This window comes from Mirounga leonina, unplaced genomic scaffold (assembly GCF_011800145.1).
Source record: "Mirounga leonina isolate KUSES-001 unplaced genomic scaffold, KU_Mleo_1.0 Mir_114, whole genome shotgun sequence".
Lineage (NCBI taxonomy): Eukaryota > Metazoa > Chordata > Mammalia > Carnivora > Phocidae > Mirounga > Mirounga leonina.
In genome coordinates, this window is record NW_023270265.1 from 36962036 (window position 1) to 36975304 (window position 13269).

At 47.3% G+C, this 13269-nt stretch overlaps 1 protein-coding gene across 30 annotated transcripts in view; it reads left to right on the forward strand.

Moving 5' to 3' along the window:
- TCF7L2 (transcription factor 7 like 2) overlaps positions 1–13269 on the forward strand; it is a 195101-nt gene that overhangs the window by 123699 nt on the left and 58133 nt on the right. For 9 of the 30 annotated variants that reach the window (XM_035029130.1, XM_035029104.1, XM_035029110.1 and 6 more), the window contains one exon: positions 730–873. The exons of 19 other annotated variants lie outside the window; for them this stretch is intronic. In XM_035029130.1, coding sequence (XP_034885021.1) covers positions 730–873 — 144 coding nt within the window. The remainder of the gene's footprint in view (positions 1–729; positions 874–13269) is intronic. 2 more of the 30 variants (XM_035029121.1, XM_035029269.1) reach the window with 1 other exon arrangement.

Consider the following 13269-nt stretch of genomic DNA (forward strand, 5'->3'; position numbering starts at 1 on the left):
CACAGGGTGGTTGTGAGGAGCTGCAGAACACCACGCACGTTCCCGTCGAAAGCCCCAGACAGAGTAGGCAGGCAGTGAACCAAAGCTGCAGGTGTGCTAGAGCTCAAGCTGCGCTGAAATTCAGTATGGCACATGCTTCTTGAGCACTCAAGGTGTGCGCTGCCCGATGCTTCCCAGGGGTCCAGAGATGGAGGTGCAGTCGCCCCTCTCCGAAAAATTGTAGACCGGCAGAGGGGAGGGTGACTAGACAGATCTCCACATAGCTCTAGTATTGGGTGGAACCGTATGTGATTGCATTTTTGTAGGGTAGAAATACCAGCGGTGTCACATGGTTTAAATTAATAGAAGATTCAGTAAGGTAAGTTGAGAGAGAGAGAGAGCGGGGCGGAGAGGGAATGCCAGCCAGCTGGCTCGGTGGAGGCTCAGAGCAAGGAATGGCCGAGTCCCCTGGGGGAAGGATAGGCAGAGGTGGGGACAGCGGGCAGGGATGCAGCAGAAAGGCTGCATAGAGGAGACTGTGTTTAAGATGTTGCTAGAGGGGGCCCCAGGCTGGAAGGCAGGGAGGTGGAAGAGTCCTGGGGTCGCATTGGGAACCACAGTCCTCCTTGCTTGGAGTTTGTAGAGAAGTGTGGGCTCAGGGAAGAAAGTCAGGCTGGGGGCCGTGAATGCCTTGGTGACTGCGTCCCCCTCCCTCCCGAGCCTCACTCTGTTCCCCTTTCTTCCTGGCAGCAGTGCCCCCTCCCTTGCTGCACTCAGGGACATGACTGTCAGCACTTCTACCCCCCCTCAGACTTCACTGTCAGCACTCAAGTCTTCAGGGACATGAAAAGGAGCCACTCCTTACACAAGGTTGGGGAGCCCTGGTGTTTGGAGGTAGGTCTCGGAGCAGAATGACGGTATGAGATGAGCTAGCTCTGAAATGAAACCACCCATCCAAAGCTTACCTCGCACTAGGGCAGGGCCCATGCGCCATGGCCCCTGAATTCCCGTCAGGTAGCTGTCGTGTCGGGTGCCATGTCCGGGTATTGTGATCACTGATAGGTTTATCATCGCCATAAGAATGCCAGTTTATGAGGAGAGGGTGGAGGGTGGTGCCCCTGTGAACCCCAGGTGCCCGGCTCGCAGGAGAGGCTACACGTGGTCCAGTGTCCTGCGTGGCTTCTGTGAGAATGATGAGCAATATGTCATCCCATTAAACTTGACCCCCAGGAAATGATTTCCTGGGACCTTTCACACAGCTCCCAGGGGGACAGAGAAGTTATTACCTCAACTTTGCCTTTGTTCTTAGTTATTTAGAACGTACAGATTCTCTTGGAGACTTCAGGGTGCTGAGAAATGCTCAGTCCTCTGCAATGGTACCCTCCTGAGGCAGCTGTGAACAGCATTTCTCGCAGACGTGGCTGTCCAAGGACAGGAAGCATTGTTAATTTCCTTTAAATAATTCAATACGATGTCAATACCCCACATTGCTCCGTGCTTGGGAGTGACAGTTCTCTTCAAATTAGCAGTCCCAAAGAATAAAGACCGTGTAGAACATGCTTTCGGTTCTCAGAAAAGCAAAAGTCAATGCAGATAAAAAAATTTTGAAGGAACTCTTTAAACTTAAGTGGCAAATGATTTAGTATTAATGCTAGTTTTTTTTTTTTTTTAAAGAAAAAATGAATATTTAAGAGCCAGTTAGTGAAACTTCTGCCTTTCAAAAACATTCATAGTTTACCTACTATGTGCTGGGTGCTGTGTTGGGCATTCGGGCTTAACACTGGGATGCGTTTCTTTCTCATCATTCCTGTGTCTAAACTTTAGAAATATTTCACAGAATTGGAATTGGACCTTACGGTAGTTTTGTATTTTCTTCTCACTTGCCGTGACACCAAGGACGCTTCTGCACACTACGACGTGTCTGAATTTCTGGTAACTTCGTGTGTTGGTGTCTCGTGGAAATCTTCCCATGTCGTGGCCCCCTCTTCAGCCAGATGTGAATAAAACTGAAGATGTTTCTGGTCTTTTTGGAAACCCCCCTTCCTCCTCCCGTGATGGTGCCTGTACTCAGATTTCCTGGAGCCCGTGAATGCAGAAGGCCCGGGTCCTTTGATGGGTCTGGGTGTGACAGCACAGGGAGGCCGTCTGTTCAGCAGCCATGGCCTGAGAGAAGCCTCTTCTCAGCGGCCGCCCCCTGGTCCAGCTTGTAGCAAGGGTAGCTAGCTGTTCTTCTGGCCGCGGGTGATAAGGCCATGCCGCACACAGCTCTCCCCCCACTGGGGCCCGGTGAACGGTGACTCATTAATCTTTGGTCAGAGTTATGAGGTAGATAAAGGAGAACCAGGCACCCATTTTGAGTGTGAGGAGAATAAAACAGGAAGACTGGGTTTCTTCCTTATAACTTGAGATCCGCAGGCGCCACTTAGATCCTTGACGCCGGTGACTCTGTTCATTTCTCAGCTTTGCCCTCAGGACATGGAAACATCTGAGGAAGCACCAGTATGCCCTGCTTCCAGGATTGGGTCTGAGTCCCTGAACTGTGAATAGGCCAGACACACAGACACTGCTCATGGGCTGTGGGAACTTGGGCAAGTTACCCAGCTGCTCTGTGCCTCAGTTTCCTGCTGGTGAAGGGGACTCACATGTGGGCTGCTGTGAGCATCTCGTGAGTCGAAGCGTACAGAGTGGAGCTTGGCCAAGGGGCAGGTGTCTGGCATGAGCGCTCGGCAGGATTCCCGGGGAATCACACACTGAGAGTGTGTCGGTGTGATGGGCCAGCCACTGCTCGGGGAGCTCAGTTGTACAGCTTGCTTTGCCGTAGACACTTTCACGGAATAGTTAGTGATGTATCATTGGTAGTACTTTCTACTTGAGGAATTGTGGTGGGACGCAGCGTGGGTGTGCGAGACGTGGCTCTGGGTAGCATCGTGGAAACCACACGAGATTGGAGTCAGAAGTAGGATTGATTCCAACGTTCCGTCACGTCCATTGGCAAGGGGCTTCACCCCTGCATGATGTGCTCCCCGGGTCTGTAAAAGGGGGATGGGCGCGGAATACCTGCCCAGCCTGCTTCCTGGGGACACCTCCCAGGATGCCTGGAAATACTGATCAGAGTGAGATTTCACACAGCGCCTCCTATGGGCCAGGCACTTCTGGAAGTGCTTTGCTCACAGTAACTTCAAAACCTGACCACACTCCCAGGAGGGAGATGCTGTGACCCCATTTTGCAAGTGAGCCCCAGGGAGGGGTAGCAGCTGCTTGGGATCACACAGCACAGGGGTGTAGCCATAAAACTGCTGTTACTGAAGACCATGGCAACAGCCCCTGGGTCAGAGTCTTCCATACTAACCATCCTCCACTTGCTAAAGAAGATGTGTCGGGTCCTGTTCAACACCCTGCCTTCTCAGGGGCTGGGAGGAAGCTTTTGATTCAGGACACTCAAAGTCAAGTTTCTGCCTTACCAGTACCGCATTCGGGACACTTTCTACCCACGGCTGGATTCAACTTTCATTGTCCCTCCTCCCTCTCTTTCCTTGCAAGTTGGCTGGATTCTGTCACTTCAGCCCCCTCCTCCAGGGAATTAAGGCTGGTAGACCAATTGAGTAAATATGACTAAGAAAGTCAATATCCACCTGGGCAGGCATGAGTCACTTTTTTTTTCTAGTTAGCTATTTATTCATGTACATTTTAAAGCTAGCCACACAGAGCCATTACATTGGGGCTATTAACATGTTTAATAGTGACAATAATAGGGTGTGACCTGCGGCATAAGTGCATTCAGATAAGAAAAGAGTGTTTTTTCCTGTAATTGCTGAGGTAGTACCATTTTCACGGAAATGCTTGAAAACAACCTTTTAAAAAGTTCTTTGTCTAAATCCTTCCCTCATTCCTTGCTTCCCCCTTTCCAGGGGTTCTGTAAATTTTTCCTGATCAGTGGCTGGGGATTAGCAAGATGGCAAGCTCTGTCCCTTTGATGTTTTGGGCCACCTACCCTTTTGCTAGCGTTGAGCCCGTTTTTATTTCATATTTAGGGATATGGGGGTGAGTGAGTGAGTGTGCGTATGTGTGTGTATTCGGGGGGCACGTTATTATTGCTGGTGCTTATTGATCTCTCAACTTACACATTTAAGGAAAAAAAGAGACATCTGCTAACTTTGCAAAAAACTAGTTGCGCAGACAGGGAGTGAACCACTTTGGTGAGGAGGAAATGAAACTTTTCTTAGGTTTATTAGACCACATCCTATAAATCTGTGGCTTATTATATGTCTGATTTCTAAAAAGCATGGCATCACAGCTGAAGTTTTATTTTTGCTTGTTAGTCATTGAAACAAATACAGATATTGCTTCATTTCCTTGGTACTCTATTTTTCAATACATGTTATGTATGGAAAATCTGGATTTACACAACCAAGTGCATTAGAAGGGAAGTGTTTGCTTTACAAATCTCTACATTATAACTTTGCAAGCATTCTGTTACGTTAGAATGTTTAATTTGCCTCCCTACTCCCTATTACATAAAGAAACCATGAGAAAACAGTAAAAGTACCTTCAGAGGCAAAGGTAATTTTTTTTTTAAGATTTTTTTAATTTATTCATCTGAGCGAGACAGAGTGCACGAGAACACGAGCAGGGGGGAGCAGCAGAGGGAGAGGGCGAAGCAGGCTTCCCCGCAGAGCAGGGAGCCCAACGTGGGGCTCCATCCCAGGACCCTGGCACCATGACCTGAGCTGAAGGCAAGACGCCCAACCAACTGAGCCACCCAGGTGCCCTGCAAAGTTAATATTTTGATAGACTTCCTTCCAGTCTTTGAAGAGATGTATTTTAAAAATCATAGGCAGGCTCCTATCATATTATATGCAGTTGTTTTGTGTTTATTTTCCATCTCTCGCGATGGAAACACTTTCCTATGTATGCCATGAAGAGTCTCTGTAAAACTTCTGATGGTTGCCAATTCTGGATGTGGGTATTCCTCAATAGGCTTAGTCATGGCCCCAGGGCCGACAGACTGTTTCTAAAAGTCCCCTGTTCTGGCGCCATCGCATTACACGTGGGAGCGGATGTGAGTTAAAAATGACGAAGGCAGAATGTCCCCAGACAGTCCATACTGCCCTTGTGATGTACATGACCCGTAGCTTCGTGCGTTCAGCCCTGGATGATTCTGTGCTGGCAGACCAGCAAGTGCACCCCCTGGCCAAATTCATTCTCAGGGTGGGATCGCTAGTGGGACCACCCATATTATTTCGTGATTTCTCCTTTCTCTCATTCTCTCCTTGCAAAGCTTCCTTGTTGAATTCTTCCAGGTCCAGTGAGTGCATGAATTCCCTCTTCCCGTGAATCACCCCCGTAGTAGAAATGGACCCTGTCAGGCCCCACTTAGAATTTCTCATGCCTCAGCGAGATCACATTCCCAGTGCATCATGAGGTAGTGTGTCTCCTGTGTGATTGACGCAGCTTAGGCACAACTTGCCCCCGGGCAATAGGCCCGGAGAGGGTGAGGACCAGTCGAGGCCCTCTTTCCCATGTTGTTTGCCATTCCTTGGACTGAATGCTGTTCCTTTCACTTCTTACACTTTTCCTCTCACCCTGTGAGGCTGGTGTACGGAGTTGGAAGCCCAGGCCGACTGAGTGCACGGAGGCCCTGCAAGGAGCTCACCCCTGTGGGAGGTGCAGGTGTTCCCTGCCCTGTGGCGTGCCTCTTGGGCTGCCTGACGTCCGCCAGGCGCCACTGCCAGGAGCCATCACGGCTCTTATCTTTGTGACTACCTCCCTTTCCCCCATTCTTTGTGAGTCACATGTTTTCTTGGCATCCCGTGTGACAAAGGTCATTAATAGAGAAGACTTGACTTTTGATGAGGGACATGTTATCTCCCACACAGTTTATTGTTGTGGGGTCCTCCCCTTTTGTAATACTGGGAGGTGACAGATCACTTTTTAATGGGCTAACCTGTGTCCAGGGAGAGTTTAAATTAGCCTAAGGATTTTTTTTTTTATTATTATTATTCCTTATAGGTTCCCCCTGATCCAATGACTTGGTCAGTACTTGAAGAGAGACAGTGGGTGCTTCCCACTGATGGTTGTGACATTACCTGTCACATCAGTCTGTGTATCTGTCTGTTGTGATATCTGTTTCTCAAAGTACTTTCCTATTGTTGATGTCTTTAATGATGCCACGGAGGTAGATGTTTAGAATTTGAGAACAGATAGGAACAAGAGTTCAGCCCAGACTCTGGAGCTGCATTTACTCATTTTTATTAAGGGCAATTACTGTCAGGTGCGCAAAGTAGGAGATCTGAGTTTTAATCCTTCCTTCTCAGGCCAGTCCTGTGCACCTTACTCAAAAGGTACTTCTTGCGTCCGCTGCTGCTAGTTTAGCAAGAGGCAATACTAAGAAATAGATCATCTTCCAGCCTTCACTTCACACACTGCCAACTTTGTCCATCGTATCTCTGGAAGTCCCTTTTCAAGCCTGTTTGCATTTAAAAATGCAGCAGTGGAAAACTTGTCGTTTTTGGTTTGCTTTGGGGAGGAAGGTGACAGACGTGGCGTAGCATGCTTCATGGGGGCACGCACAAGTGTTGGCTGTCCTTTCCATGGCGGTCCTTCTCCAGTCAGTCGCTGGCCCCTCAGCTTGAGCTGAAAATGAGGAAGGAGGTGGCCTTTGTACAGCCACAGAGCTTTTGACTCTTTGTTAGAAAACTCCTGGGGCATGTGTGCCTGTCCATGTGCACATGCACGTGTCTGGGGCCAATTCCCGCCCCCACCGCCCCCCGCCCCAGCACAAGCACGCAGGCAGCTTGGTGACCAGGGCAGCAGGAGAGAAACATTTTTCTCTGGGCAGGTCCAAGGAAGAGGACTGTGTGTGCTCAGAGTCAAAGTTTCTCTTTTGGAAAGTCAGTTCCTTCCAGTGAGGGAAGGAACTAAAGTCACCAGAGAAAGAAGGTGGTGAGAGGCGAGGGAGGTGGGCAGGAATTGGGGTGACAGAAGGGGGCGTGGCTGCCCCCACTGGATTTATGTCCCAGCCCCAGCAGTCACTGTGTCTGCCAAGCTTTGCTGGAACCCCTGCGGTGCAGCCCCGTGGCCCCGGTGGTGGCCTCTCACTGCTTAGGAAGACAGAGTTGGCAGGAGAGGATGTGGGCTTGTGGGGTTGCACATGAGCTCTGGGGCCGGGGGCACAGGGATCGGGGGGAGCTCTCAGTCACTGCTGCTCAGCCTGGCTCCCCACACTGGGTTTCTGGCAGGCCCAGTGGTTCACCGAGAGTCAGGCTGACCGGTAAGAGGTCCCCTCTGCCTGGGACACGAGGAGCCCCTCCACCGGAAAGTGGAAGAAACTCATAACCGCCAGGAGGGACATCCAGCTTGTTGGTTGTTCACAGCTGTGTCTCCTGGATGTTTCTTTCCTCTTACCGCTTTTTCATGAACACCTGAGAAAAATGGGTGGAGGTGGGCAGAGGGAGGCGATGGCTTGTGACATCTCTGTCAGCTTCAGGAATGCATGTGGTTCCTAAGGGAAGCGGGGCAGTTCTGGGCCTGTGGCTATCATCATGCACAGATATGTTTGCTTCTCAAGGGAATGGGACCCTCCTTTCTCCTTGGCCGTGTCCTGCTTTGGACAGCAAAATGGACTCAGATCAGATTCCTGGGGTGGGGGGTAACTTTCCTCATTGCAGTTTTGCTTGGCTGGGTCACCTGCAACCATCTATTTTTCAGTTTTGCACTTACTACGTATGCTTTTGTGCCCCAGATTTTAGATGTGGGGACCAGGTTTCTTTTGAGATGCAGGATTTAAAAAAAAAATACACACAACACACACACACACACACACACAGTTGACCCTTGAACAACATGGGCTTCAACTACATGGGTCCACTTCTCTGCGGATTTTTTTTTTTTTTTTGGTACAGTACTGTAAATGTATTTTCTCTTCCGAACAATTTTCTTTTTTTTTTTTTCCGAACAATTTTCTTAATAACATTGTCTCTTTTCTAGCTTCCTTTATTGTAAGAATATAGTATATAGGACATATGACATATAAAATATGTGTTAATCGACTGTTTATGAATAGACAAGGCTTTCGGTCAATAGTAGGCTATTAGTAGTGAAGTTTTGGGGGAAGCAAAAGTTATATGTGGATTTTTGACTGCGTGGAGGGGGATCAGTGTCCCTAACACCTCCCCCCTGCTCTCCCCCAAGTTGTTCAAGAGTTAGTTGTACTTTAAAATCTATCATCCAACAAAACTGACTTCTCTTTCTATGAATTTTAGCATAAATTTATATGACCCCTACCGCCATCAGGATATAGAACTGCTCCATCATCTTATACACACTCTCATGCTGTCCCTTTCTTAGTCACAGGAAATGTGGGTTTTATTTTTTATCATTTTTACCATTTGAAAGGTAATGTTGACTTGATTCCTCCCTCCCTCCCTCTCTCTCTCTGAGAGGTTAATTTTTCACTGTTGATTATTAGACTCTCTGCTCTTCCTCTGTGCCTTCTTTAGCCAAAGAGGTGTAACCGTGGTGCCTTGGTTGTTAGCTTGTTAGTTACTGATGAGTCTTGGTTGGATTTTCTGTGTTTTAAACTGGCTGTTCTTGCCCGCGCACCCAGTAGGCTTGGGGCCACTCTGGATTTAGGAGAATTCAACCTAATTCTGACAGTGGCCAAAGACAAATACAATTAATAAAGGACAAAGGATATATGTTATTGCTCACTGTATAGGCAGCAATGTGATATGAAACAACTTTTGGAATATTCTGCTTTGAATTCTGTATATTATTCTTTCTCAGATGTCAGGACAGATTATTAAGGTTTGGGCATAACTTATAAAATGAAGACGGTTTTGTTGAGCCAACATGGTTCTCCCAGGATGTCCTCACTTGTCACATTTCTTAGGTGAAGGCAGGAGGTAAGGGCTTAGAGCACCTGAGGTGCTTCCTGGATCATCGGTGCATCCCAGCTCTAGGTGCTGGGACAAGCTGGGACAAGCACGGGAAGGCCAGAGCTACGTTTCACCTGTGTTGGTTCAGAGTAATGCTTTCTTAGGGAAAAGTGCAATGCGGGTACATGTGCCTGTTCTCCTCTTGAGAAATGAGCAGAGGTGACCTCAAAGTTCCCCTGCTCAGAGTGTCACACTTGACTGGACAGCAGATGATGCCTTTGCCGTGGATTCTGCTGGGGAAGGTACAAGCAATTGTACACATGTAAATTCTTGTGTCATCTAATTCCTGTCTCTGTAATTACTTGGACACTTGCCATTGCATCCAGTTGACAAGTGGGAACGGTGACCCAGTACAGAAAGCAGAAATTACGGGGGAGGTGACATCCAGAAACACAGTCGTAGCTCTCCTTCTGGCTTTCTGGTACCCAAAACATTTTTAGAGTCAGGAAGAAGAATTACAACTGCCTTCTACAAAAGTAACTCAACTTCCCTGGCTGTACCCCTTCTCCCTACTTCTTGCTTGCCAGGCTGAAGGAATCTCTCAGAGTTTGGTAGATTCAGGGCATTGGTGATTCATTCAGCTAAGAGGAGTGAGTTTTGCTGATAAGAAACTACTGTGTCAGGCAACAGGTTTCTGTAGAGGAATGTCCTCCAGGTGGATGAAGAATGGTTTTCACTTAAAGCAAGCACCACCACCGCCACTAAGCAAAGCAACGCAAGCCTGGGTACCTAAGCCAAACAAGAGGAGCAAAGCAGGTTAGAAACAAGTTGCTTTTCTGCATCCGGATTGAAATGATAGGGTACTTGAGACAGCCAACACGGGGATCGCCCAGCTCTCCTCTGAAAGTACTCGCCGTTTGTCTGATTGACGTTGGAAGTATCATGTCTACAAACACTCACATGAGAAGGTTTAGTTTTTTTATTTGGGCGACAGATCGCATGTTAGGGCACTAAAAGATGAAAGCACTAAATATTTGCTTTAGAGAAACACAGCAAAAGATTCTCTCATCCTCCCAACTGAAAACGGATGGGCTTAGAATTCCATTAACAAAATTGACTGTCTGCAGTTAAACTTAGTGCCCCCCTCTAGGCATGATTAACAAGTGGGGTAGAAAGCAAGGTTGGACAGTGGAGGATTGTACTGGATTCTTTTTCATGTTGAGTGGAACAGGGCCGTTTTGTGGAGATTGAGGTCCAAGTTAGCCCAAAGAAATTCCTGACTTCTTCTTTGGCATTGATCTCCTTCTCCTGGGTCTTTAATAGCACGGTCTTCCCGTTGGATTTCCTCTCCATGAAAAGCATCTACGTGTTATTCCAGCTTTCAGGTTTAATGATAAAATCGTAATTCTTGGAAAGCCTTTTTGGTAGGAGATGGTTTGCCTCAAAAGAAGAGAGGATGTTGTTTTGGTACTTGGTTATGGTTACTGCAGAGCATGCTTCATGGAATGATTAAGAGCCTGGGGTTCAGATTCCACGACTTCAAACTCTGGCTTTGCTCCTGGCTAGCTGAATGACCATGTATATCTTCCTGAGGGCCATCTAGGTCTAAGTTTCTCCATTTATAAAACAGGGAAATTTTTGTACCTACCTTCCATTTCTTGGGAGATGTCAATGAATTTGTGTGCAGATGGCGTACATGGAACCTGCTAAGCATCTGTCAGCATTAGCTCTGACTTATTCTCAGTGGGTATTTTTTAATTCATCTCTTCGGTGGGAAGAAAGAAACGTGAACTCGCTTCCTGGTGGGGGGTGTGGTTTAGTATTAATACTTACCCACCATTTGTTAAAAATCTGCAGTCCTTTGGGCATTGGCTCCAGTGTTTCATAATATTCTTGTTTCACCCTCACAGCTAGTCCATGAGAGAAAAACTAATATTGTTCCCATTTTATATATAAATAAGGTAGTAGTAGCATTTATTGAGTGCTTTCTTTTTTTTTTTTTAAGATTTTATTTATTTGCGAGAGATAGAGATAGCGAGAGAGAGCACAAGCTGGGAGAAGGGAGAAGCAGGTTCCCCGCTGAGCAGGGAGCCCGATGCCAGGCTCTATCGTAGGACCCTGGGACCGTGACCTGAGCTGAAGGCAGACGTTTAAAGGACTGAGCCACCCAGGCGCCCCTATTGAGTGCTTTCTATGTATCAGCTCTGGTTGAAGTGATTTTCATCCATTAACCCGTGTAAGTCTCCCAGTAGGTAGGAACTGTTGTCCTCATTTTTAAAGATAGGGAAATTGTGGCACAAAATTAAAAAAAAAAAAAAATGTGTCCTCAGTTGCACTGAGAGTGATTGGTTAGGGGGTGGGTTTTAAAGACTGGGTCTTTATATGTTTGCAAAGGCCTCCCAATTGCACCGTCTCCCCCTGTTCTGTGCATGGGCCCAGCTCACCGCTATCATGGACGGGAAGCATTGAGCAGACACACAGATGCTCTCCAGATACGCCGGTTTATGATAGTTGGAAAGAAAAATCTTTATTACCGGAAGTTGTGGCTTCTGAGTCTCTTGGCAATTGGCAGCATAGATTTTTGTTTTGTTTTGTTTTGTGTGTGTGGTTTTGTTTTTTAAATAATTAGAAACAGTTAGACTCTTGTTACCACCCACAGTAAAAATTGCTTGGATCCCGCAAATTAAGGGAAAAAAAATTAGGCCACTTGGTAGGATGATTAAAACGGGGCTTTAAAGAGGTAAGTTTATTTTGCAGAGTGAGCTTTAGATGTGTAAATGCTGAGGATCCCTGGGTTTTCACCTCCTCCTTTGTCTGAATTCAGAATCAAATAATGTTAAAGGTAGTTGCTAATGAGGGGAGGGATTCTGCACAAGATGGCTCTGGGAAGAACCCACATTTTTTTGTACTTATTAATGGTATGTCTTTTGTATGAGTGGGTGTGAGGACCAGAGCATAAAGCATATATTTGCACAGCGTGTGGTCCTTCCTGCTGCATTCCACTCCCCGTGGTGGTGGTGGGCTAAGTTAGGAGGAGGAGGAAAAGCAGGAAGCTCTGACACAGCCTCAACAGTTTCCACTGTATGGACCTCATCCTTGAGGCTGGAGTAAGCCAGACCTCTTCCAGGTCAGGAGGACCGAATCAGTGCAGCCTGGACTCCACATTCCCTAGGACCGCACTCTAATTATGCAAGTTGTGCCCCCACTTGTGTGCAAATGACATCTGTGCCCTTGCATGTATGTTGTTCCCCTCACTCACCCTCTTCCTGAGATCGAGGATGGGCCACGGTCTGGGTTGATGCCTTTAGTCAAGTCAGATGTGCTGTCCATTGGAGATCCTTCAGCCCCCCCACCCCCCAAAACTTCCTTGGAGTTTGAAGAGTGTAAGTGGTCACATGGGTGAAGAGATGATCTCCTAATCCTCGTGGGAGCCCTAAGGATTTGCCTTTGTGAAAGAAGGAACATCTTGCTGGAGGGGTATCTGTCTGTGTGTCCCATCTTAAACCACATTGCTTTTGACTTCTCTTCTATGATGATTCCCAGGCGACCTCCCCTTGCCATCCTGACTTGTTTAAATTTATGGGTTGTTGGCAAGCAACTTTTTTGATGCTATTCTTCTCCTAGCCAGAGGCCAAGAACCCTTGTGGAGCAGTGCCTGAATTTAATAGATGTCATCTGGACACCAGGGAGGGGCATACAGAAGTACTGGGGGAAAAGTCTTAGAAGTGAGATTCTACCCCTAATGCTACCAGCTCCCAGACTCTTCTTTATCCCTTCCAGGGCAATGCATTCAGAGTAATTTTTTTGGTGGTACCACACAGTATTGTGTATAGTACCCTACAGTTTTGGAACAAAGGGTACAGTGTTTTAATCGACTTGCAGACAGCCTAAAAAATACACAATAAGCTCCCCTTTCGACTTCATTGTGAATGTCTCCGCATTATTGAGCCCTCCTCCTGGTTGTTTACGATGCTTGAAGATCTGTCCGGAGCTTTTGCAATATTGAGTGACACTCCAGGAATGCTGATTCTACTCTTCTGGCTGAGCGAGGACCTGGTTCCCAGGCCAAGTTCTCAGGTAGACAAGACCATACCATCTCTTTAGCTTGGCAGATGAGGATTAAAGGGGGACTGGAAGTTCTGGAGTGACGTAGGGATGCAGATGAGGTTTTCAGACCCCACTAATTCCGACATCAGACTTCTGACTGAGTTGTCCCAAAGGCCATTCACTTGACTCCATAAGACAGGCATCTCCTGCTTCTGCACACCAATTATGAAAAAGCCTTAGAAATAGGTCTTGTAGACTCTTAGGATAACACAACAGGGACACCAGCTCTTAGGACAGCCCCGGCGCATAGAGCCTGATGTGACTGAATGCTTCTGAACCAGGTGATGTTTTGGTGCTAGGGATAAGG